The sequence below is a fragment of the Rana temporaria genome, chromosome 9, assembly GCF_905171775.1.
Source record: "Rana temporaria chromosome 9, aRanTem1.1, whole genome shotgun sequence".
Taxonomy (NCBI): Eukaryota; Metazoa; Chordata; class Amphibia; order Anura; family Ranidae; genus Rana; species Rana temporaria.
In genome coordinates, this window is record NC_053497.1 from 86,099,545 (window position 1) to 86,127,064 (window position 27,520).

The 27,520-nt window shown below is 44.3% G+C and overlaps 1 protein-coding gene across 1 annotated transcript; it reads left to right on the plus strand.

Annotated features, from left to right (window-relative positions):
• On the plus strand, positions 1 to 26,869 carry UBE2A (ubiquitin conjugating enzyme E2 A). Its single transcript, XM_040323842.1, has 6 exons — positions 1 to 551; positions 629 to 709; positions 11,155 to 11,180; positions 17,080 to 17,169; positions 25,427 to 25,515; positions 25,609 to 26,869. Exons 1-6 carry the CDS (start codon positions 508 to 510, stop codon positions 25,735 to 25,737), a joined length of 459 nt encoding a protein of 152 aa, XP_040179776.1. The 5' UTR covers positions 1 to 507; the 3' UTR covers positions 25,738 to 26,869.
• The last annotated feature ends 651 nt before the right edge of the window (positions 26,870 to 27,520 follow it).

The following is a 27,520-nucleotide window of genomic DNA, read 5'->3' on the forward strand; positions in this document are numbered from 1 at the left end:
CGGCGAGGGGTGGAAACATTGACGTCACCTCGGTGGAGCAGCTGTTTAGCCGACGACACTGGAGAGACTATACCAATCCAGCCGTAGGGGGGTTCGTCGCAAACCATGAGCTGCACTGAACTGCGTATATGTTAATCCTTTATTACTGTGTGATATTACATACATTCCCAGCACACATAAAGCCGAATTCTCTGCCCCGTGTATAAAGACGGGGAGATTATAGCTGGAAACGCGGGCCGCCCTCCCCCCTCCGGAGAAGAGGTGAGGTTACCCAGCCTCAGTGGCAGGACTTGTTTTTCTTTCGCTGTGATCACATATCCCTCCGCCAGGGTCGGAGCTCCCGGAAGAGGGCTGCTTGTTGGTGTTCCGCCGCCGCCGGGTTCGTTCTGTTTTTTTAGTGTTTCCCGGGGTGACCGCCGTGACATCCTGTGTGGAACATTCTAGATATTCGACCGCGGCCTCCTCCTTCTCCCTCCTTTGTCTCTACAGTCCGGCTTCCGGTAACAAATGTCAACCCCGGCCAGACGGCGCCTCATGAGGGACTTTAAGAGGTAAGATACCGAGTCCCGGGGATGGGGGGCGGCTTATGTACGAGGGACTGACCGTGTGATGTGTGTTCTTATCACAGGCTACAGGAGGATCCCCCCGCCGGAGTCAGCGGAGCCCCATCCGAGAACAACATCATGGTGTGGAATGCCGTCATCTTCGGGTAAGAGTGACGTCACTGGGCATGTCATCAGGTACAAATAGGGGATCAGATCAGGTTCCGATAAGAGCCCACCAGGTAAAGATATGGGACACCCCTCCCCCATTATCTTATTCACGTCTGAGGGTCCTCGTGGGCCTTGTTGGGGGGTCATCAGGTACAAATAGGTGACCCCCCCCCCATCACGTTCCAGGAAGTGAGCCATGCCAGGGTAAGAGGTCACCAGTTAAAGATATGCTGCCCCACCCCCATTATCATATGAGGGTCCTCGTGGGCCTTGTAAGGGGTCATCAGTCCAGGGACCCCCCATCACGTTTCAGGAAGAGTCATGCCAGGGTAAGAGGCCACTAGGTAAAGATATGTGCCCCCCATTATCATATGAGGGTCCTCGGTGGGCCTTGTAAGGGGTCATCGGGTACAAATAGGGGACCCCCCATCACGTTCCAGGAAGAGTCATGCCAGGGTAAGAGATGCCCCCCCCCCCCCCCATTATCATATGAGGGTCCTCGTGGGCCTTGTAAGGGGTCATCAGTCCAGGGACCCCCCCATCACGTTTCAGGAAGAGTCATGCCAGGGTAAGAGGCCACTAGCTAAAGATATGCGCGCCCCCCCCCCCCCCCATATTATGAGGGTCCTCTGTGGGCCTTGTAAGGGGTCATCAGGTACAAATAGGGGACCCCCCATCACGTTCCAGGAAGTGTCATGCCAAGGTAAGAGGTCACTAGTTAAAGATATTCTGCCCCCCCCCCCCCATTATGAGGGTCCTCACTGGGCCTTGTCAGGGGGCATCAGGTAAAAATAGGGGACCCCATCAGTTTTCAGTAAGAGGCCACCAGGTATAGATATGGGAGACCACCCCCCCCCCCCCCCCATTATCTTCAGGTATGAGGCTCCTCACTGGGCCTTGTTGGGGGTCATCAGGTACAAATAGGGGACCCCATCAGTTTTCAGTAAAAGGCCACCATTTAAAGATATGGGACCCCCCCCCCCCCAATAATCTTCAGGTATGAGGGTCCTCACTGGCCTTCTTCTACATCATATTCTGGTAAGAGAGCCATGTCATGGTAAGAGGTCACTAGATAAAGCCGTCGCTGTGCCATGTCCTGGTCAGGGGTCCTCGGGTACAATATGGAAACACCCCCCACCATCAGACTCGGGTAAGGGAGCCATCATTGGGCCTTGTCTCAGCCCAGGGTCACCAGTTTTGAAACATCCCTCTTTCCCATCTTATTTGGGTAAGAGAGCCATCACTGGGTTCCAAAAACGCTGCCCCCCTTATCCCATATCATCATATTCATGTAAGAGGGCCATGTCAGGGGTCATCGGGTACAAATAGGGGACCACCCTATTCAGATGAGAGAGGGCCATGTTAGGGTAAGATGTCGCCAGGTAAAGATATGGAACTCCACACCATTATCCTATTCGGGTAATATTAGCCATCACCATGCCATACCAGGGGTTATCGGGTACAAATATGAACCTCTCTGTCCTTCGTAGTCATCAGGTACAAAAAGGAGACCACCTCTCTACAACATATTCGGGTAAGAGAGCCATGTCATGATAGGTCCCCAGATAAAGCCATTGAGCCATGTCCTGGTCAGGGGTACTTGGGTACAATATGAGACCCCCTCCCCCATCAAACTCTGGTAAGGGAGCCATCACTGGGCCATGCCTTGGTCAGGGGTCCTCTGGTACAATATGGGGCCCCCATCAGACTCCATCTTATTCGGGTAAGAGAGCCATGACTAGGTTTGTCAGGGTAAGAGGTCAGCAGGTTACAGGACCCTCCCCCCCCCCCCCCCCCCCCCATCATATTCAGGTAAGGCGGCCATGTCAGGGGTCATCAGGTAGAAATAGGGGACCCCCATCTTATTCAGGTAAGAGCGAGAGGGCCGTGTTGGGGTAAGAGGTCACCAGGTAAAGATATGGGACTCCACCCCATTATCCTGTTTAGGTAGGAACAAGTATGGACCCCTCTGCCCTTCATTGTCGTCAGGTACAAATGGGGGACCTCCTTTCTACATCATATTTGGGTAAGGGAGCCATGTCATAAGAGGTCACCAGATAAAGCCATGTCTTAGTCAGGGGTCCTCGGGTACAATATGGAATCCTGTGTCAGACTCGGAGGGCAATGTCTTAGTCAGGGGTCCTCGGGTACAATATGGAATCCTGTGTCAGACTCGGAGGGCCATGTCTTGATCCGGGTTCACCAGTTAATGTGAAACCTCCCTCCTTCCCATTTTATTTGGGTAATCCCTGCATCTATAGACACCAGGGATCGAACACTAACCTCTCTATCCTTCCCTGTAAAGAAAAGTTCAGTGTACATACCTTTTTGGAAGCTGATCTGACCTGCTCCAACCCGATCCTAAGCGCGGGAAAGCTCTGCAGAGGACACGGACGTCAACGGCTGTGAAATGGATGGGAAGTGACGTCACCCATAGTTCTAATGGGCTTCCATTGTCCTCCGTCTCCTCTGCACCCGCCTACACAGAGAAGCCACGTCTGACAGCTCAGCGTGGGATCTGGTCGCCGAGGGTGGCTTCCAAAAAGGTATGTATACTCGTTTTTCTTTACAGAGATGGAGAGGTTAGTGTTGGATCCCTGGTGTCTATAAATGCAGGGATTTTAGATTTTCGCATGGACTTCCACTTTAGGATGATCATGTCGGGGGTCATCGGGTACAAATCTGGGACCTCCATTATCATACTTGGGTAAGATGGCCATTGCTGGATCCATATCTGGATCCAAGTTCATGAGGTACAAGTGTGGGTTTCCCCTCCACCTGATAATATTTGGGTAAGAGAGCTGTCACAAGGCTATGTCCAGGGTCATCAGGTACAAATGTGGGGCACCCCCTCTACATCCTATTCATATAAGAGAGCAGTGTCAGGGATAACCAGGTACACATAAGGGACCCCCATCTTATTCAGGTGAGGATACAAAGTAAAGATATGGGACATCGCCACCCCCGTTTATCTTCAGGTAAGAGCCATCACTGAGCCATGTCGGAGGTTACTAGGCACACTTTGAGGACCCCCAATTATATTGGGGACAATGTATGAACTGTAATGCAGCTATGTGTGATTTGCACACTTACGGTAAATTTTTATTTTGCCTTTGTCCATTTTTATTTTTTTGTATATTAGACACAAGAGCCCAAATGGCTTTTTACCTATTTTGTTACATTACAGCCTTTTTTATATCAGAACACAATAGTCTAAGTTGGTGAAGTAAAATTAGAAAAATATATACATAAAACAGTTTTTCAGGAATAAAAAAACTGATAATTGGCATGTGCATATGTATTTCACCCCCTTTGTTATGAAGCCCATAAAAAGCTCTAGTGCAACCAATTACCCTCAGAAGTCACATAATTAGTGAAATGATGTCCACCTGTGTACAATGTGTCACATGATCTGTCATTACATATACACACCTTTTTGAAAGGCCCCAGAGGCTGCAACACCTAAGCAAGAGGCACCACTAACCAAACACTGCCATGAAGACCAAGGACCTCTCCAAACAAGTGAGGGACAATGTTGTTGAGAAGTACAAGTCGGGGGTAGGTGGGTTGGTAAATGGAAAGCACAACGGCAAACCTGCCAAGAGATGGCCGCACACCAAAATTCATGGACCGGGCAAGGAGGGCATTAATCAGAGGCAGCACAGAGACCTAAGGTAACCCTGGAGCAGCTGCAGAGTTCCACAGCAGAGACTGGAGTATCTGTACATAAGACAATAAGCCGTACGCTCCCTAGAGTTGGACTTTATGGCAGAGCGGCCAGAAAAAAGCCATTACTTTCAGCAAAAACAAAATGGCACGTTTCAGTTTGTGAAAAGGCACGTGGCAGACTCCCAAAATGTATGGAGGAAGGTGCTCTGGTCTGATGAGACAAAAATGTAAACTTTTTGGCCATCAAAGAAAACGCTATGTCTGGCGCAAACCCAACACCTCACCCAAAGAACACCATCCCCCACAGTGAAACATGGTGGTGGCAGCGTCATGCTGTGGGGATGTTTTTCAGCAGTCGGGACTGAGAAACTGGTCAGAGTTGAGGGAAAGATGGATAGTGCTAAAGGGATATTCTTGAGCAAAACCTGTATCACTCTCTGTGTGATTTGAGGCTAGGACGGGGGTTCACCTTCCAGCAGGACAATGACCCCAAACACATTGCTAAAGCAACACTTGAGTGGTTTAGGGGGAAACATGTAAATGTGTTGGAATGTCCTAGTCAAAGCCCAAACCTCAATCCAATAGAAAATCTGTGGTCAGACCTAAAGATTGCTGTTCATAAGCGCAAACCATCCAACTTGAAGGAGCAGTTTTGCGAGGAGGAATGGGCAAAAATCCCAGTGGTAAGATGTGGCACGCTCATAGAGACTTATCCAAAGCGACTTTGAGCTGTGATGGCCGCAAAAGGTGGCTCTACAAAGAATTGACTTTAAGGGGGTGAATAGTTATGCGCATGGACTTTCTGTTATTTTGTCCTATTTGTTAGTTGCGTCCCAATTAAAAAAGAAAAATCAAAGTTGTGGGCATGTTCTGTAAATTAAAAGATGCAAATCCTCAAACAATCCATGTTAATTTCAGGTTGTGAGGCAACAAAACACGAAAAATGCCAAGGGGGTGAATAAAATTTGCAAGGCACTGTACTTGTATGCGATAGTATCCTGTTCTTTGTACTTTATGTGACATCCCTGGTGTTCTTGTCAGTCCCTCTGCTGCTTTCCTATTAAAAACCTGACCACACTGAGAACACATCGTGGTCTGTTCCCTAGTTTATGCTGGGAACTCGGTGTGCTCTTCTCCAATAATCAGACCTGTCCTGACACACCCCTGCTGCACAGCCATTCACTGGGAAGCTCAGTCTGCTGCTGCTTCCCACCCTTTCCCAACTCTTATGCAGCTGAGAACAGAGGGAATGTGGTCATTTATAAAAAAAAAGGGGGGGGGGGGTTGTTTTCTAATGTATTTTTCTATCTATACAAAAATATTTTGTCTTTCATTTCTATTTTAAACGGAATGGGTTGTTTTACAAGGTGATCGTTTTACAATTTTACAAGGTGATCGTTTACAGGACACAGTTATGCTGTGGTAGGTTGGCTCCCCCTGGGCGAATTGCTGTAGGGGGCACAGGCGCGCCGGCCGATGCGCACGCCTGCAATGTCTGCCGGGTCCCCTGCGATCACTTCTGAGAGACAGAACGGAAATCTGTCCATGTAAATGGACAGATCTCCGTTCTGTCAGCAGAGAGGAAATGGATCTTATGAACAGTGATCAGTGTCCTCCTCCAGGCAGTCCCATAACAGTTTGTCTACCGGTGGAGGATGTTGCTCCCAAATCTGAGCTTGCTTGTGGGTATGTATGTAAGATTGAGGGTCAGTTGGCCCCAATTCTTTAAGTATAGTATCCCTTAATTTGATCCCTTTCTCCCCAAACCTAGAACGCCCAGGTGCTTGCATCTCTGATCTAGAAACATGTGCAAGTCATATATAAATTTTTTTTTTCTTTTAATCAATTTATCCCACTTATTGGTTTCTAGAAGTACTGGTGATGTAGCGAAGGTCTTGCAGCTGCTTCCTGGGAAGGCTACGTCACCAGCGCCTTCCAGAAGATCTCAGATGGAGGGGTGAAGCCCCCCCCCCCTGTGGCTTTTTTCTGGTGGACTGGCACTGAAAACAAGCAAAATAAAGCCATCTGACAAGGCTGTCTATTTTTAAAATGGCAGTGCATTTTTTTACATGTTTGTCATTGATGGTGTCAATTTAAGTAGGTTTCCACCCTCAACCTAACTGGTCTTTAAAAAAAAAAACAATGTCCCTTCCCCCTCCTAACACCTATGTATATACTTATCTATTTTCAGGCTGCTCTGGTCATGTGATCTTTGTGTCAGCCGATGGCGGCTGCACGGGGGAGGAGAGAGCACTGGTCAATGGCTGGGAATGCCTGTCACCCATAGGCTTCCATGACCCAGCCATTGTCGGCACGCCTTCCTCTCCCTTGCAAATGCCACTGGCTGACACAGGGGAGATGAGTTGCGTGATTGCACCAGAGTGGATTGAAAATAGGTAAGTATATAGCCCTTTCTTCTTCCTGCCCTTGCAGTTCATTGAGAACTACAAGCTGTCTGCCGTGATGGAAGATGAAACTTGTAGTTAGTTTATTCACAAATCTGTGTGAATAAATGCTGCCGCTGTGTGGGAGGAGCCCCACACATTTGCTCTAAGTTTAGATTGATGACAGCGGGTACCCCCCCCAAATCTGCTGTCACAATGGGGGGAGTGCAGGTACTGGAGCACATGTAACATGTTACACCCATATATTAGGGTGCAACATATTAAATAGGTGAACCTATCCTTTAAGACGAATGTGGACAACAACTGAGCACCGGAGGCAGGATTGAATGGAAGCCGTTCTCCCAGCAATCGCGGAAGGGAAAGAGAGAGTGGGGAACATCGCTGTAATGGCTTTCATTTGCATTGCTGTGTGTTCCCCTACAGCCCCGCCTCCTGACCCTGGTACTTTGCTAGACAGGTCACCTGTCCAATTCGGGACATTTTTTGTCCAGGCCAGGAGGCAGGGGTGTATGTAAACATGGCTAAATGGATGTTTTTAGACGTCGGTTTCTAGCTGTCAAGTTAAATTGTTCAGATGAGGTTAAACAACGTCCCGTGTACTTGAAGCCTTAAAAAGATATCTGCTGGGTTTTTCCCAGTTTGGCCTTTCTTTATTTTATCACATGTAATATATTTTTCAGGACCTTGTTCACAGGGGGTTTTCCATTTTCAAGAAGAGTACAAAACCTCTGGCCTTGTGAGCCATGGTGCAGCTGCCCAGAAAGGTTGCTTGCACATTTGGAGGTTTTTAGGATATTATATTTTTTACTCAGCACGGCTATGAGTCAGAAAACTTTAATTTAAAAAACATCAATTATGTTTTACATCACCATTCAGTTGGTTAGACATCTAGTTATTGAGCATATTTTGTTCTCCTATTCACTGATACAGGTGTTCAATGGATGATTTAAATGAGCTAGCATGTGACAGGCATACATGCAAATGTAGAGCTATGGTGGGTAATGATACAGAACTGAGCAGCATTTGCATGTTTTGTCTACTTTTTGCCATGCTTTCAGGCTTTATTTGCATATATCAGAATTTCAGGATGTTGAAAGCTGTCTTTGGCATCAGACTAAGCCCTGGAACTCCAAGGTGATATGTTCCTAATAGCAAATACCATAGGGTACCTTTTTATGTTTTGGATCATTATTTGCATATGGGGTGTACCCAGGTTTTACTGATCCAAAGGTGTGCAGGAGATGATTTTGGAAGAAAATAAAGAAGGTGCAGTCACCTTTTGTTACCCACTATTGGTGACATATTGCTTAGTATTATAAAGTTAAATTACTTCATAATTGTAATGTTTACATCACCTAAAACTACATGGTTACATAGTGGGTAAGGTTGAATAAAAACAATGGTCCATCCCAGGGCTCAAAGTGTCAAGTCCTGAGCTACTAGCCAGGCCTCAAGGGTTACTCGCCACCCGTTGCCCTGCCCAACCCCTACCATGTCCCGCCCCTAGACACGCCCTCATAAATTATCTCATGAAATGACACTTGCATGTTTTATGCAGAATTAAGTTATAAAAAAATATTAACGAAACTTTATACGTGTCCCCAGTCCAGCCACGTTTCCCCAGTGCAGCCTACCTGTGCTGGGTAAGAGAGGAGAGCCGCCGCCTAGTTGTTCAAAGCGCGGGGAACATAACGGCTTTCAACTCAATAGCGAGCTGTCATATACAGCCCCTTTGACCACCAGATCTTTCACCATTCTTGATTATTTTTATTTTTTTTCCCCCCCAGAGGTTCTCCCACTAGTGAGTAGTTTGCATTTTTTTTTTTTTTTTTGCCCCCAAGTGCATTACTTTACATCCCCTTATTTTGTTCAGGTCTGTCTTTAAAATGTTCTAAATCCTGATGTGAAGTTGATTCCTACTTATTTTTGTGTCATCCACAAAAACTGAGATTGAGCCATTTATCCCATCCTCTATATCATTTATGAGTAAATTAAACAGAATTGGTCCCAAGACGGAGCCTTGAGGTACTCCACTTACCATTTCAGACCAGATTGAGTACATGTTATTTTTTCACCACCCTTTTGGACACACACCCTTGTAACCAGTTTTCTATGCGAGAACAAACCTTATGGTCCATGCCTGCAGACCTCGGCTTGTAGATTAAGAGTTTATGGGGAACTGTATTGAATACTTTTGCAACATCCAGATACATCCACATCCACAGGCCTCCCCCTATCTAGATGGCCGTCCACTTCCTCGTAGAATGTTGGCGGATTGGTCTGGCAGGAACGACCCTTCGTAAACCCATGCTGATTACTGCTGATACTTTTCCTCCAGTAAATTTATGGATATAGTCCCTTATCATGCCCTCCAATAATTTACCTACTATTGATGTTGGGCTGACTGGCCTGTAGTTTGCAGGAATTCTGTCTCTACTAAATATTGGTACCTCATACGCTTTTCTCCAATCAGCTGGTGCAATTCCTGTCAGTATGCTGTCCGCAAAGATCAGGAATAATGGTCTGGCTATAACTGAGTTCTGTGAGGACTCTTGGGTGTAAGCCATCTGGCCCTGGTGATTTATTTGTGTTTTTTAAGCTTATTTATTTCAGTCTTGTTTTGGAACTAATTAATATACACCCTGCTATATTCGTCAAGCCACCCACTGTGAAAATAAATCAAATGATGGCCTTGTGCACACTTGCGCTCAAAATGCTGCTTTTCTCTGCCCCTCAATGTTGGCCTATGTGTCAATGCACACTATAGAAATATACAGGAATTTTAAGGGCAAAAAAGCCTTCCACCAAAGTTGCATTCAGGAGAAGAACTTTTAAGCATAAAATGTCGGATGTCCCAAAACACAGGTAAATGTTTCAATGGCCAGGATAAATATCCTGACCAATATAATTTTTTTATTTATTTATTTTTGCCATCTTTGTTTCCTGTCCCATAGCCAAAACAGGAAGTGAGAGGAAATCCCTGCAAAGTAAGGAAATCTCTTGGGGGTCCCCCAGGTCACCAGAACTAGTGTCCCCATTGGAAGATTTCCCCTCTTACTTTTTCATTGACAACCCAAAATGTGGGGTTTTCTTTCACTTTCAATGACATGGTAAATGAGATGAATAGAGAGGAGGAATCTTCCCTAAAGGGGGCTCAAAGCAATAAAAACTGTCCAAAAAGTTTTGCCTTTAGTAATATAGTAATTACCTCAGGAATACATCTGATCGCTTCCTGGCTGAAATTCTGTTGAGCCCTGTCTCTGCTGGTACAGTATTCCCTCCTTACCTCCTAGACTTTTTACTGGTCATTTTTGGATAATTTCCGGTCATTACAATGTAATGCAGGAGATGTGAACACTTACTGCAGGCTGCTAGCAGATAAAAAGCAACATCAGGAAGTACCCTGAATTGAACATGTAATCGGATGGGCTTCATCAATAAAGTGGTGGTATGGTTACACCGCGAGCGCTGTACTAATATGTACTGCCCTCAACTTGTGTATGGACTTTGAAGCAAGCGAGCGCCATTCAGATGAGAAGCAATACTCTTCACATGGCTCTCCTGCACATACTGCTTATTGCCCTACCCTCTGAGCTTCTCTCCTGTACTTGGAGAATATGACGGCTGCCATTGTTGACTTCTGCTTCTGGAAATGCTAGTTACCTGGCTGGCATACAAGTCCTGTAGCTTTAATATGGTCTGAGGCATAGAGCAGATATGCAGATCAGTTCTGACATCCCTGTCACTTCCCAATCTGTATAATCGTTCCAGTTTCCATACAGCTAGCCATTTCAGTTTTCAATTTTATTCATTAATAAATCTAAGACCCCTTTCACTGCTATTTTACTGTCGGATTTGCGGCGCTAATCGGGCGATTTTTAACCTCGCTAGCAGCCGAGAAAGGGTTAATGCCGACCGCAATGCACCGCTACAGCGGCGTATTGCCAGCGCTGCCCATTGGCAGCGATGAGTTCACCGCTGCTAATGCGCTCCAAAGAAGCTGCTGGCAGGACTTTTCCTGCCTGCAAAATGCCCTCAGTTTGAAAGGGGTCTAATGGCGAATATGTTTGCACATTTTCCTGTTGGCTACATTTCCTCACCCTCTTTTTCAGTTGCTAGCCTTTGTATGTGAAATGTAAGGCAGTTCTCTTATAGTACCAATTAACTTCTAGGACAGACATTTTAACAAATGTAATGTAAATAAGTCTAGAAAAAAAGACCTGGGGAGTGACTCGATCCTATTTCTACTAATATTCCTGAGGGCTAATGGCTCAAACCTGGTGGTTTCCTAGCTGCATTACCTGTATTTAAGAGAATTGTTCTAGAAAAGTATTGTGAGCTAATTTATATTTTTATTTTCCCCATAGGCCAGAGGGAACGCCATTTGAAGATGGTGAGTAATCACGAGGGCTTTACTGTATAGAATGTGTTTTGATGTGAGGTTTACATGAGCATGGTTCTCTGGTGTCATGTGGTTGCCTATTGAATAACCATGACCCTGCAGTAAACACTGGTGGGATTAACCTTATCACTGCCAGAGCTGTCTTTTTTTTTTTTTTTTTGTCACAACATATTACTGCAAAGGTTACGCAATACATTTTAGTAAAATAAAAAAACCTGAGATTGCACCAGGTAAATAGATACCCAACAAACCTTAAATTTGCGTGCACTCGTCAAATGGCAACAAACTAACCTATAACTTTTATTTTATATATACTCGATGCTTCAAAGGTCATCCGTTTTCATTTTAAAGGAGGTCTGGAGCTAGAATTATTGCTCATGTCTATAGCAATTAAATTTTTTTACATGTGGGCGCCCCTGTTGCATGCGTTTTACGTTTGTGCATGCATATATGTAGAGGCCTCACATTTTTTTGGGGGGTGATTTTTGTGCTCCCATGGTCCAGATAAAGGCAAGCAAAGAGCTGCAGTCTGACACTTCTGCATCATACCATAGTTTGAGGTGGTAGAGAGTGATGTGTCGCAGGAGGTTGAAGATATTTGTCTTCCACTTGGATCCTGATCTTTCTCTTTTGGAGAGTAATGCTGCGCACACACGATCATTTTTCGGCATGTAAAAAACTACATTTTTTAAAAATGTCATTTAAAACGATCGTGTGTGGGCTTCACATAATTTTTTTGGGTTCTGAAAGGCGAAATTATTATTTTTTTTTTTTTTTTTGAACATGCTGCATTTTTTAACAACGTTTTAAACAATGTTGTTTTTTTCGGGTTGTAAAAAATGATTGTGTGGGCTTAAACGACGTGAAAACCCCGCGCATGCTCAGAAGCAAATTATGAGATGGGAGCGCACCTTCTGGTAAAACTACTGTTCGTAATGGAGTAAGCACAAATAATCATGCTGTAACAGACAGAAAAGCGCGAATTGTCTTTTACGAACACAAAATCAGCTAAAGCCGCCCAAAGGGTGGCGCCATCTGAATGGAACTTCCCCTTTATAGTGCCGTCGTACGTGTTGTACGTCACCGCGCTTTGCTCGAGCATTTTTATTTTTTTTTATTTTTTTTTTAACGATCGTGTGGGCAACGTCGTTTTAATGATGAAGTTGGAAAAAACTTCAATTTTTTTTATATACAGGCTGAAAAATGTCGTTTTTTACAAGCCGAAAAATTATCGTGTGTACGTGGCATAAAGGATCTGAAGTACCACTGCAGCCACTACAATTGGAGTGGCAACAATTTACCATATGGCCTCTGACTGATTGTGCTTAGATATCTATTGGTGGATGTAGATTACATTAATGTCAGGGTGCTGTACTATGCATGAACTGGTCCAATCAGTTTCTGTGGGTTGCTTTAGCAAACATTGGCTCTAGGTGAAGCCAGCCATTCATGGATTGAAATTTGGCCAGTTCAACAGGAACCAGCCAAACTTCAATGTGTGGACAGCCCCCTTAATACTTACCTGAGCCCCATCTAGATTCAGTGATGTTGGGAGTGTCTCTGCTGCCCGGGGCTCCCCTCATTGGCTGAGAGTGGCGCCGTTGGCTGGCAGTCGGTCAGCCAATGAGAGAAAGGGGGTCTGAATGGGGATTGGGAGCTGTGGCTCGGCTCATGTGCCCCTATATCAAGCTGCTTGCTGTAAAGGCACTCAACTGGAGGGGGGGAGCCAGGAGTACCGAAAAGGGACCCAAGAAGAGGAGGGTCTGGGCTGCTTTTTGCAAATTCACTGCACAGAGGAGGTAAGTATAACATGTTTGTTTTAAACTTACTAAAGTGTGTGTGTTGTGTTGTGTTTTTTTTTTTTTTATCACTTTGACCACTTGCCTGTCCACTTTATGCAAAGTGGTTTCAATATCATGACCGGACGTCATATGACATCTTCAGGATATTGAGCCACTGCCCGCCCCCCGATCTAGGTAAAGAGTCTCTGATGGAGACTCTTTAACACGTGATCAGCCGTGTCCAATCACAGCTGATCATGATGTAAACGGTAAGAGCCGGTGATCGGCTTTTCCTCACTTCTGTCAGACGCGAATAGAGGAGAGCCAATCGGCTGCTCCAATGACAGGGGGGGGTGGGGGGTTTTGTGCTGATCCATTATCCTCTCTCCCCCCGCCCCCGAGGATGCCCACACTGGACTGCCAGGGATGCCCACCACCAGGGCATCATTGTTTGGCACTGATTGGCATCCTACAGTACATCAGTGCCGCCTTATCTGTGCCCATTAAATAAAAATCCCAGAGGTGATAAAAATACCACCAAAATAAAGCTCTTTTTGTGGAAACAAAACGATAATTTTGTTTGGGTACAGTGTTGCATGACCGCGCAATTGTCATTCAAAGTGCAACAGTGTTGAAAATTGGTCTGGGCAGGAAGGTGTATAAGTGCCCAGTAATGAAGTGGTTAAGCATTGGCCTCTTGCATTGCCTGGTTTTAGCTTTGGTCCCAATGAGTCGGTGTCCTATGTGCGATCAGTTGCCATTTTTCTGTATCCTCTGGGATGCTTGATTAGATAATTGCCATTTAAACCAACCTGGACTTGTGTTGTATGATTTAAGGGCATTGCACAAAGCCTTTGTTTCACAAGGTGTGGTTCATATGACAACAGTCTCTTAGACAGAGCTAAGTGGTTTGTGTAATTGTCAAGGTTTACCTCATTTTTAAAGAGGCATAAATAGCATTTTTCTGCATCTTGGGCTTTCTGATTTTCTTAGGATGTGCCATGGCTATTTATTGCCAGTTCATAATTTCAACCAACACTTGATTTATGGTAAGCACTGAAATCAATAGGTTTCCACTTTCCTGATTGGTTTTTGTTCTCTCCAGTGAGGCATTGCTTCCTTTTTGTATTGCTATAGTAACCTTCGATTTGTATTCCTCACTTGGGAGGTCTGCATATTGACTTCTAACCATAGCTTAGTTTCTTCCTCCTAGTTTATAGCTGTTGTGGATAATATACCTTGTAAAGTGCTTTTTAAGAGTTCTAGAATTCCCCAAGAATGCTTGTCGCTTTATCCCGTGTCTGTCAGATTAAGGTCGAATCTGAAATGTGTTTTTTTTTTTTTTTTCTTTTCTAAGAACTGCCGTTATATTTCCTCAAAGGAAAAGTGTCCGTTCTTCTCAGTAAATGCACATTGAGTTGTTGTAGTGTTAGTGTAATGTGAATCTGTGCTTTGTCCATGTTCTCTGCTGGTTTATTTAGTTGGTAGAGTGGAAATAAATCATTTGTAGGCTCCAAAACCTTGGGTTGTATCTTGCACAAAACCATGAACCACCCTGTGACAGTACTGATTAAACCAGCACGGTCACATGGCCGAGTGCTTTGTATACCTGGATATTTGTAGTGTTTCCTTTTGCTCCTGACACTGAATAGAGTGGCAGATGAGTGAAGGAGCTGTAGTTAATGTAAACCTACCTAACCTGTTTATTTTTGCTGCTATAAGCATTACAGTAAATATGAAAGGCAGGATAAAAACAAATGCTCATGCATGAATTTGACAGGCTGCCAGCAGTAGAGCTGTATAGCACACAGCAATTTGATCTGTCCCCTGTGCAGGGCTGTGTTTTACAGGCATGGGGATACACAGGTGTTGTGTGCATCCCCATGCTGGTAGTCCCATAGCTGCTGCCCTTGGGCCCCTTACACATGGGGGGGGGGGGGAGGTTTGGATTCCACCTGCTCAGTGGGGAATCTGTCTACTGATCCCCACTGAGCAGGCAGATGGCTGGTCCATGTAAACTGCTTATGCAGAGCAGAGCAGACACGACCCACTTTCCTCTGTGGGTGGTCGGTCGGTCAGATGTAAATGGACTACCTGTCCGTTCACACCCGACCCATCAGACTGATCCCCATTGGTCTGTTTTTAGCGGACAGGATGAGATGTAGGTAGGTGTCAATTGATGCCTACCATTTCATAGAGGAGACTGAAGGATCCAAGCTGGTCTGTTTGACAAACTGGCAGGCAGACCCGATCAGTCTTCCTGTGTGAAAGGGCCCTTAGGGTGTGACATGGTTGTATATGCTGTACCTGAATCAAGGGGGCTTTTAAGGTGCCATTATATTTTCTTTTCAATTTGCACATGCACAACCGCATCCCCCAGATCTGGGATAGGCCATGAAATGTCTTTAACAAAGCTATCTGCCACTGCAGGCAACACCAAGCTTGCTGGAGATCCCTTCTCACTATGTCACACCTTCTGTATTAGAGGTGTACTTCCTCCAGCCCCATAACAGAAGTGTTATGCCGCGTACACACGATCGGAAATCCCAGCAAGAAAACCGTGGATTTTTTTTTTTTTCCAGGCAGAATCTTGGCTCAGACTTGTGTTATATACACAGTCCCACACCATTCCGACCGTCAAAACAGCGACGTACAACACTACGACGAGCCGAGAAAAATTAAGTTCAATGCTTCCGAGCATGCGTCGACTTGATTCTGAGCATGCTTTTTTTTTTTTTTTTTTTTTTTCCGTGTCTGAATTGCATACAGACTATCGGAATTTCCAACGAGAATTTTTGCTGTCGTAAATTCCTACAGAAAAAGTCCGATGGAGTCTACACGCGGTCGGAATTTCAGACCGAAAACTCGCATCAAACTTTTCTTGTCGTAAATTCCGATCGTGTGTACGTGGCATCAGTCTGTGCGTTGTACCCACAACACACAGATTGTGGCTGCAATGGTCTGTAGCAGTAAATGTTGAGTAGTGTTTCTTCATTTACTGCTTTTTATGTTGCTAGTTATCTTAAAGTATTCTCATTTCTCAATTATGGTATGTTATAGGCCATGTTGCCTCAGCCATATTAGAAATCTTTAGACATGGCTTTAGCAGATTTATTCAGAGGAAACATGTCAGTGAGCTGTGCACCAAGTATAATGCAGTACTCATGGCAACCATTCACACTCCATTCTGGTTTAACGTCCGCTGTATTGATTAACTCTCTGCCTTAGACAAAGCCAAGTATGTACACACTCGCTGATGGTTCTGATGTATCTAAACCCAAATGGTTTGTTTTCAGTTTGGATGTAGTAGGGCAAAGCCAAACAAGAAGTGAGAGCCATTCTCTCCAAAGTGAGGGAGTCCTGACCTGGAAATCCATGTCCCCTATTGGTTCAACCTTGAATCGTACCTGAGGAGTTGCACCCTTTTAGTTTTGTACTGACAACCAGGACCTACAAAGCTAATATTTCTACATGGTTCAGGAAAGGAAATCCACTGATTCTGGTTTGTTCCTGGGTCATCGTGTGTGTGTGTTGGGGCTGTGCAAAAAATCGATTTGATTAAAAAAATCAAGTTGGTAGGTCAAATTGATTTAGATTTTGACAAAATCACTTCCCCACCCCCCCCAGGACCGGCTGACACCGCGCCGGTCTTGAGGAGCTGCGGGCATGACTTTTTTTAGGCGCGGCCGGATGCCACGGACTAGGCTGAAGCCGTGGCCTCGCCTAAAAACTCATGCCCGCAGCTCCTCAGAACCAGCGCGGTGTCCAAAAAAAAAGTCATTTTTTTATATAAAAAAAATATATATTTTTTAGGGGGAAAAAAATCACCCAGCTCTTTGTGTGTGTGTGTGTGTGTGTGTGTGTGTGTGTGTGTGTGTGTGTGTGTATATACATAAAATGTTTTATTGCTTTACAAAGTGCTACGTGCCTGCAGTTGATACTTTGCTTGGCTGTTAGACTCATTATTTGGGGTTTAGACTCATTATTTGGGGTTTATGAGCTCTGTAGCTTGGACTTGGCTCTGATATAACATGGAAGCACTCTTTATGACGTTTGTACACATAAGCATTGGAGAAGTATTTAATGTTTTTTTCTTTCTTCGTTCTTAGGAACATTTAAACTCACAATAGAATTTACAGAAGAATATCCTAATAAACCACCTACAGTTCGTTTTGTATCTAAAATGTTTCACCCCAATGGTAAGTAAAGATAATTTTCAGCTGTGCAGTTGTACTGTGACCAGCTCTTGATGTATTCTAGCCATAGTTTATTTCCATCATGATCACATGGTTTGCGTCTAGCATCTTGAGTGTTTTGTAGCTTGAAGCCTGAAGCTACAAAACGCTGGGGGGGGGGGAGGAATCGATTATTCTCTATGGAGATGGTTCACATCTCCACTCCAAAACGCCTGAAGCTCAAAAGTTCTGTAATTTAATTTTTTTTATAGGCAGGTTGTCTGTGTTAATTTTGGCAGCAAATTTCGATTTTGTTTAAGTCTTCTGCAATTGTTTTTAGTTTTAGTCGTATTTAGTCGACTAAATCTCCAGTACATTTTAGCCGACTAAAACAAATTTTAGTCGTCTAAAATCGAATGAGTGCAATTAAATTTTAATGCATTGGTTAACATTTCTCTACAATTTCCAAACTCATTATATACTGCTGGAGTGAAAAATATTGTATGTTATTTTATGGTACTGAGGTGTGAACATGCACCACAGACCAGTGTTCATTTTGAAGTCAAATTTCAATTGACTTTTCTTAGTCAAAAGACTAAAATGCTATTTTAGTTTTGGTCGACTAAAATAGTATTAATTTGGTCAACTAAAATGTTTTGGTTGCTACGCTCAGGTGTGAATGGGGCCTTATAGTTGCACACTCCTTTTATCGTGGTGCTGTCCCATAAATGCCCAAAACCATAATCCGTGAAAGTTTGACGGAAGAAAATGGAGCCCGTTTGGGTCAATGTCACAATGTCTATTTAATATTTAATAATCCTATATACATTTTTTTATTTTTTAGTAAAATAGGAGACATTATGTTTTTTTTAATTTTATACCTTTTTTGTATAACATAAATGACGGAATAGTCAGACTGTTAAAATATTCTACTCTAAGTCCTCCTTAGGCCCCTTTCAGACGTGCGTCCGTATGTCCGCTCTTTCATCCATCCGTTTGCGGATGAAAAAGGGACATACATTGGTCCCTATGTGATTGTGGGTGTCAGCGGATAAACATCCGCTGACACCCGTGATTATCCGCCTCCGTAAACATCCGATTTTGCAGATGGAAGAAAACCCTATTTCTGTTCATCCGATCCCCCATAGGGGAGAGCAGAGAAAAGACAGGGCGGTCCCTGCACAGTGTGCGGGGACCGCCCTATCAGCCGCCGGCTCAGCGGGGATTTACGGAGCGATCCCTGCTGAGCTTACAGACACACGGAGGCAGATCATTACTGATCCGCCCTGTGTGAAAGGGCCCTTAACAGTGGCACTGTTAAATCTGTGTGTGTATAGGACATTCTAAACACACACATATGCATGTTAAAAAAAAAAAAAAATAGAGCGACAATTTGGAAAAAAAAATAAAACATTTTTACTTGTTGCTATAATAAATAGCTCCATTTTTAAAAAAAAAATCATTTTTTTATCCTCAGTCTAGGCCGATACGTATTCTACATATTTTTAGTAAAAAAAAAAAAAAAAAAAATCGCAATAAGCGACTGGTTTGCGCAAAAGTTATAGCGCCTACAAAATAAGGGACAGAATTATTATTTTTTTTATTTTTTTTTTACTAGTAATGGCGGCGATCTGCAATTTTTATTGCGACTGCGACATTATCGCGGACACTTTTGACACATTTTTGGCACCATTCACATTTTTACTGCAATCAGTGCTATAAATATGCACTAATTACTGTATAAATGTGACTGACAGGGAAGGGGTTAACACTAGGGGGTGAGGAAGGGGTTAAATGTGTACCCTAATTAGTGTTCTAACTGTGGGAGAAGGGGGGTGACTGGGGGGGTGACCGATCTGTGTCTCTATGTACAAGAGACACAGATCGGTCTCCTCTTTCCCTGACAGCACCGCTGTCTGTGAGAGCCGGCAATGAGAAATGATCTCGTATGTTTACATATGAGATCATCTCTCATTGGCCGCACAGATCGCCTAGCAAACGGCCACTCCGATTGGCCGTTCACGGCGATCTGTGATTGGCTGTGTCCAAGGGACACGGCCAGCACAGCAGTTCCCCGCTGCGCGCTCGGAACGAGCAAAGGGGCGGCCGTAAAAACATGGCGCCCCAGAGAAGTAGAACCACCCTGCGACCGTATATAGTCGTACGGCCGACGGGAAGTGGTTAAAGTACTGTAATGATGTAAACATGGCACCTTTAAAATACATTCTTTCTTTATCATACATCATGGGACACAGAGCAACCATAATGATTATATGGGTTATGCGCCACTTACTGGTGGATGGGCACTCCTACACAGGAAGGACTTTGGCTTTTTTCGCCAGTGTCTGTAGGGTGGAATGGTCACTGATGTGATACATGTGCTCTTGAGGTCTGGACGGTTCTATTTAGAATCGTGGACTTCATTCGGATCCAATTCGAAAAAGCTATCGGCCAAAATGGATGGTACCCGAACCTCATTGGAAGGAGAGAAGATTCTTAGAGGTTTTACTGTAATGCGGCATTACGGTGCTGAACCCTGTGCAGTGTTCTGACCAAGGTGCTTTCCTGCAGGATGCTATACAGATCCAGGGGAGTGGACCCCACATTAAGGGGGACCCAGTCCCTGAAGGACTTTTATGACAGCTCACTGTGATGGGTGAAGACTGGACTCCTGTTATGTTCAGAGTCCTGCAGCGGGAATGGTAAGTCCTGCATTTTTGCAGGCTCTCTTAAAAGAGATCTGACTGTTTTCTCAGTGGCCACTGGGGGCAGTGTGCTGTTAAATCATGCTGTGTACTACTTAGTCGTGTGGGCTGCTGTTTTCTCCTCTAGCCACTAGAGGGCACAGGCTCACATAGTATGGCCTTTTTTTTTTATATAGGCAGGAAGTGGAAGGGCGACCATGTTAAGAATGCCATGTGGTTGACAGATTCCATAAGAGCAGCCCATGGATACAAGTGACGTGTGAGTACTTGGTATGGGAGAAATGTGCGGTCAGACAAGTCATGATTATATACTACATACTTACTGCTTAATTCAGCGGGACTGTACAACTCTAAGTTGATACACCCCTAGCAGTGCATTTTAAAGTGTTGGGTCTCCAGAATACTGTGCGTTTGGCGCTCAAATGGTATGGGGCATAGTGCAGTTGAACAGGTGCGTACTTGCAAACTTCAGAATACTGTAATTTGCATTTGGTCTGCACAAGCTTACATTTATGCTGAAGCAGGAAAAGGCTGCGTGGCATGCATATGTGCTAAACTAGTATGGGGCCAAGTGCAGCATGTACATGCTTGCAAGCTTGTTGCCTAAATGCATGCTTCAGTAAACACGTTTTGCATAGATATTGCATACATACGGCATAAGCACGTGTTTGGAAGACCATGGGCCAATGTGCACTTGCTGGAGTTGTCTCCAGCATAGCATGCATTGGATCTGCAGGAGCTTGGTTTTGGGTTCCATTTTCACACTTGTGCGATTTGCAAGTTGCACGTTTTTCTGCAACTTGCGATTTTGCAGCGACGAAGCAGTGCCCGGGTAATCTTGAGGTCTATGGATCACAAGTTGCGCCATGGTTGGACTGGAGTGGTGCAGGGGCTGCTTTGAGGTTGCACAGGTGTGAAGGGTACTCATTGGAAATCATGGGGTGTGACATGTCGGGAACCTTGCGGTCCCAAGTCGCAGGACGGGTCGCGCAGGTGTGGAAGAGGCCTTAGGCTGTTGAAACAGCATAGAGACTGCATTGGATGCCTATGTACTTGGCTAATCTTGACTATAACTAGTATGGGCCCAGGTGCAGCATAGTATACATGCTTGCTTACTTGCATGGAACACAAGCCTGCATAGGCACATGTTCGCAAAGGGTCCTGCCCCATGGCCCCCGTGCTCGACAAGCGGGCGTGCCCAGCATGCAGCCTTCCCAGGCCGGCCGCGATGGCGTGTTTTTATAAGCATATGTTGGTATAGACGTTTGGGCATAAGTGTATGCATGTTCCATAGATATACGTGTTTGCGTGGATGCACGTTTACATAAACACATGGTGCATAGACACATGATTGCTTAGACGCGTGTTAAATATTGCATAAACAACGCATTCTTGCTTATTACGTAAATGCATGTCTCTATGGGCACGTATTGCGTAAGTGCATGGACATGCGCTTCGTGTTTTGCCTAAATGCATATTTGCTTAAGCACATATATGCTTCCATAAACGCATGACTCCATAAACGCATATTGCTTAAACGCATGCAGGCGTCTTTTCATTCTTACTGCATACGTATATGCTTTAGTTTGAACTGCACACATATGTGCTTGGTTGCATCAAACTGTATACAAATGTGCTTATTTACATTAAACCGTATACATGTGTGCTTTTTTGCCTAGGACTACATGAGATGTGCTTATTGCCTTGAGCTGCATACATGGATGCATGAATACTTGTGTACCTGCATGTTTGCATACCTGGGTACCTGCATACTTTTGGGGTTGTATAGCTGTAGGCCAACATTGTCTAGGCCTGCATCCTTGTGGAACTGCGTATTAGTTTGTCTAAGACAGTCACTTTATTATGTAACTGTAGACTAGCTAAATGACTTGGAAGGTTGCCACCACCCTCAGGTTAAGTGGTTTGGAAATGGCATCAGGGTGATCTGAGCCACTGTGGCGCCTGATCTCGGATCAAGCCTGCTTAGTACTTGGATGGGAGACTGCCCAGGTTTCCCTCCTAAGTTGAGGAGGCACCTGAGGTTGCTTTGTTTGAGAGTATCTTAGACCATAAGATTTTAGCGCAATCTCTGAAGTGGTTGCTCCTACCTTAGCTGGATCAGTCTTTGCCTTGCGTTGGGTCTTGAAGCAAAAGTTATGGGCTTGTTGTTGTAAAACAATTAAATGGTAACTTCAAAACTGAATAGGGACATGAGGTCTATCTTTAGATCTCAATCCGCTGGGCATCCTTCTGCTTCAAATATGCTTGGTCTGTTCAGTGTTGACCTCTCTGCAAGAGGTAGATTGTGGGGACCATAATCGGGGGGAAAACGCACAGCTTCATGTGCTGGGTTGTTTCCAGCCTCAAAGATTTCTGTAATTGCAGTGGGAAGTCATCTGTTTTCTTTTGTGACCATCCTTCGGGCTGGCCACAGCTTCTGAGGTTCACAAAGCTCTTAACTGCGGTGCTGGTCTTGCTAAAGATGCAGGGGGTGTCAATCTCCGTATACCTCACTAACCTTTGCTCAGAAAGCAGTTGGTCCAGATTTTCCTTTTAATATATTTTGCTGTAGGAAGCTGTATTTAGGTCGAAGCACATTCCGCATGTACAGTCCCACTCCAGGTTTTGGAGATGATCATTCTCTGTCTGGAACTTTGATCCAGGCATTGGATTGCCAGAGGGCTTTGTTCCTGGGGAGTTGCACAGCTAAAGATTGGTGGTTGATGGTTTGGAATCTAGAAAGGTTGAATTCTTCCTTTCAGTATGACAGCTTCTCCATTTTTGGTTTGAGTTTGAGGGTAGCTACAGCTCAGTGGACTTGGTCTCTATAGGAGTGTATACTGCAGTTCCCATAAATATCTTGGAGCTTTTGGCCAGTACGTCTTGCTCTGGATTATGGTACAAACCAGTTATACGTTCTATCCGGGAAGAGCCTTTACAGGGGCATATATATCAACCACCAGGGTGACACCAGGAGTCATGCGGCTCAGGAAGGTGAACCACATTCTGTCTGGGACAGCACAAGTGCTGTCTCTATCATCAGTGTATATTCCAGGTATAGAATAGTGGCAGGGGGAACTCTGCAGGTGAATCTAGTATATTCCAAGTTCTATTAACAAGTTGGGGCAGGCTGTGTCCAGGACTAGGGTACCACTGCCAATGGGGTTAGATGTACTGGTAAAACCTTTAGGGACCAGTTCTCCCTTATTTGATGCTTTCCCTCTGTTTCGGCTTCTGCCACATATTTTGCAAAGAATACGTAAGGGGGCAACACTGACATTAATGTTAGCCGAATTTGCCCAGGAGGGCTTGGTACACTGACATATCAAGTTTTGTGGGGATTGCTCTTTGGACACTCCCAGTCCAGCTGGACCTAATGGTCTTGTCCTGTATCTCGGCACTGTCTAACCCCTGGAAGCTAGCTTCAGGGAACTTCAATTACAGGACTTGGGGGGGATGTATTTTTTTGCCTGAAGTGGCATCCACAGAAATATGCAAGTAGGAGATTTTTCTTTCTTTCTCCTAAGTACCTTTTAACGGTCATGGTTTGTCCCTATACGTTTTTTTTTTTTTTCCAGGGGCTGTTTCTCACTCCTCGATTCATACTACATACAGCGTGTATCATAGACGGTCTCGCCTGTCAGGCCATTCGTGTCATTGATACTTGAATTTGATCTTGACTGTCCTTGCAGAGGCCACTTTTTGAACCAATCGAGAGATTCTGTTAGTCCTTTATCTCAAGGTGGCTTCTTTGGTTGCTATCACTTCACTAAGTGGAGTGTTCGAGTTAGCGGCGCTTTCATGCAAGGAGCCTTTTTCTGTCTAGCCTCATATTAAGGTGATTTTAGCATCGTCGCATATATATAGGAGTTGGATCACTGCATAATCTGGAGGTAGTTCTGGTGGTCAGAATTGATTTGTCAGAACAGGTCCGGAATCCTGGTTTGTGCTGCCAGTAGAGCCCAGGATGGACAGGGGGCATCCAATGAAAATAGTCAACTTGGATTTTCCAGTTAATTATTTAAGCCTATGCTTGAAAGGGCAAGGTCCCCTAACATCCCCCTAACATTTTTTGTGTTACAAGTGGTCGCTACCAGGAGTGTGGGGGCATCTTGGGCCATCCGCCATCAGGTGTCAGTGGCTCAGGATTTAAGGCCATTACATGGTCTTTTGTTCATACATTCACAGAATTTTTTACCATATGGATATCAAAGCCACAGAGAGGATACTGCTTGGCCACAGTATGCTTTGGACGGCAGAAGGAATCCTTCTCCGGTGGCAGTTTCAGGGAGTCTCCCTCCCCTCAAGTGCATTGCTTTAGGATATCCTATATAGCCATTACTATGGTTGCTTTGTGTCCTGCGATGTACGATAAAAAAAATTGGATTTTTTTTAAATGTCATAATTGCCTGTAAAGTCCTTTTCTTGGAGTACATCACGGGACACAGAGGTCCCTCCCGTTTATTTTGGGATATTCCTTGCTTTGTTACAAAACTGAGTTGCGTTGCAGTTGTGACTGCATTAAAGGAACATCTAAACACAGGGAAAAGGGACCAGGAAAGCATAAACGTTTTCACCTTTTCTAAACTCAAGAGAAGTTATCTGGGAAGAATTAAGACATGAATGCCAGTGTGAATGAGGCCTAGCTGATCTCTGGATAAAATTAGCCTTTTTTACTTGCTTAAAGTGGAGGTTCACCCGAAAACTTAATTTTTAAGATTAGATTGATCATTTTGTCAAGGGGAATCGGGTAGTTTTTTTTTAAATCGAAGCAGTACTTACCGTTTTAGAGAGCGATCTTCTCCGCCGCTTCCGGGTATGGGCTGCGGGACTGGGCGTTCCTATTTGATTGACAGGCTTCCGACGGTCGCATACATCGCGTCACGATTTTCCGAAAGTAGCTGAACGTCGGTGCGCAGGCGCCGTATAGAGCCGCAGAGACATTCGGCTACTCGTGACGCGATGTATGCGACCGTCGGAAGCCTGTCAATCAAATAGGAACGCCCAGTCCCGAAGACCATACCCGGAAGCGGCGGAGAAGATCGCTCTCTAAAACGGTAAGTACTGCTTCGATTTAAAAAAAAAATACCCGATTCCCCTTGACAAAATGAGCCTCAATCTAATCTTAAAAAAAATTTTTTTCGGGTGAACTCCCGCTTTAAGCTAAGGTCACTTGATACTGCAGTCCTGGGCCTTCTTTCTTGCATCCAATGGAGTCTGTATTCAGGTGTCCACATCACTGCCTGCATGACGTGGACATTCCCTATTGGTTGTCTATCGTTGTCCAGGCATCCAGCGGTATCCTCACCCGAGCCGATTTTTATTTTTTACATACATACATACATACATACATACATACATACATACATACATACATACATACATACATACATAATTGTATCTGTTTTTGTAGAATGGGAGCTGCCTGCTTCTCCCATCTTATTTGTATATGTGATCTGGATAATTACTGTCATTTTATACTCAAGTTGGCCATGTATCTGTCCAAAATTAGTAACTGCATTTTTTTCCTTACAATATCTATCTCAAACCCTTTTGTTTTTCTTTTTGTATTTTAGTGTATGCTGATGGCAGTATATGTTTGGACATTCTTCAGAATCGTTGGAGTCCAACTTATGATGTTTCTTCTATTTTAACCTCTATACAGGTAGGTTCAGTCAAAGCTAGTTGTGTTGATTTTTATGGTCTTGTCCTTTTAATGTACAGTATGCAGCTTCAGATATTTCTCTTCTACTTCTAGTCGCTACTGGATGAACCAAATCCAAACAGTCCAGCGAACAGCCAGGCAGCACAGCTGTACCAGGAAAACAAGCGAGAATATGAGAAAAGAGTTTCTGCAATAGTGGAACAAAGCTGGCGTGACTGTTGACCCTTGCCCTTGTATATGAACACTGACCATGCGGAAAATATATATCAAGTGTTTGGGTGATCTTCCTCTTGCTAGAACCTTTACATTTACATCGACCGCAAATGGCTGTTGTACTGTCACCACCTTCCTTTGGCCCCCAGCTGATGCTTGCCCCCCACCTTTTGGACACCTGAAAGCATTTGTGTTAAAATCAAATGTACCATATGTGGGTTACTTGCAAAACTTTTCCTTTTTATTCCTTCTGGTCCACAATTGTTCACTGTTTGTAGGTTATGAGAAGGTCCTCTGCAGTCTACTTGAAGAGCAATGGATAGACAGGGTGTATCCATACAAACATTTAAGGACATCAAGTTAGCAATGCTGGTGATTGGCATAGAAAATGTTAAGTTTTATTTTGAGTTGTTTTACAGGATGTTTTTGGCAGGTTAGGTTAACAAAAAATAGTTGTTCAGATATAAAGTGGAAATTCCACCTTTGGTCTTGAATAGCATGGGAAATGGCAAGAATCTCTCAGATTTTTATTGCTCTCTGTTATGCGGCTATATTTACTCTCACTTTCTGCACCGATGATTCTTGAGGGTGGAATACACAAAATTTTTGTATTACAACAGGAGATGTGTGGAAAATGTATACAAGAGACACATTCCTGTCCCTCTCCCTATAGGGAGAATTTCTCTGGTCTTTTCGCGACAGGAAGTGAGGGTGAAACGTACCAAGGGGGTACATGCAAAAATAAAAAGCTGAGGGGTTCTAATCATCTAACCAGATTGGGTTTTGATGCATTTACCAGACCAAAAAACTCTGTGAGAAAGATGGTTCTGCTCAAGTTTACTATGGTATGTTGATGGCAAGAAAGAATGGTATCTCTTTATTGTACTGGAAGTTTCACCTGAATTATGGGACACGTTTTATTTCAGCCAATCATTAGACTAATCTAAAAAAAAAAATTGCTTTCAATTTAACTGACTTCTCTGTATAAACATAATATCTGAATTGTGTGCTTTCTTTCTTTAAGGCCTCCTTTTAAGTTGTTTGGTTCCATCTGCATAGCTTACACTGCTTCATTTTTGTACAAGTAACCCATGTAAAACTGTACATCATCTAAACTTGTAAATAAAAAGAAAATAACCGATCCGTCTCTTTATGCAACCTTTCCTTTAAAAAAAAAAAAAATTAAGGTGTCCGATGGTGTAATCTAAAGGGGCCAGTTTGACCATGTTGCCAAGTGCACTCCATGCTAGACCAGCCTTTCTCAACCAGTGTGCCGTCAGAGGTTCTCGGGTGTGCCGCGGGGGTCAGTGGAGAGAAGGCTGTCAGATGAGCTCTCCTGCCGAACTGTGAGAAGCTCTGTTGGCTTCAAAAGTGAAAGTAAAGTGCAGAGGAGTGTGCTGTGCTCTCTGCTTCCCCCTAGAGTGCAATACCCGGCTGAATGAGGAACCTGGAAAGGTACTAAGCTAGATTCATTTTAAAATGGCTTTATACATGTGTCTGTGTGCACATGTGAGTGTCTGTATGTGCGCATATGTATGTGTGTATGCGTGTGTAAGCATATGTATGTGTTTGTTACTTTTAATCCTGAACCCCCCCCCATTCCTGTACCATCAGAATTACTTTTGTAGGGCTTGTTTGATAGCAGCAAGGACTGCTCTCCTCTGAAAAGCAATCCATGCACAGATCGCTTTTCAGAGGCATTTGACAGGCGGTAAAGAGGCATTATGTTGCCTCTTTACCACCTGTTTTAAGCCCATGAGGCCGGAATCACACTAGTGCGTTGCTTTTTTGA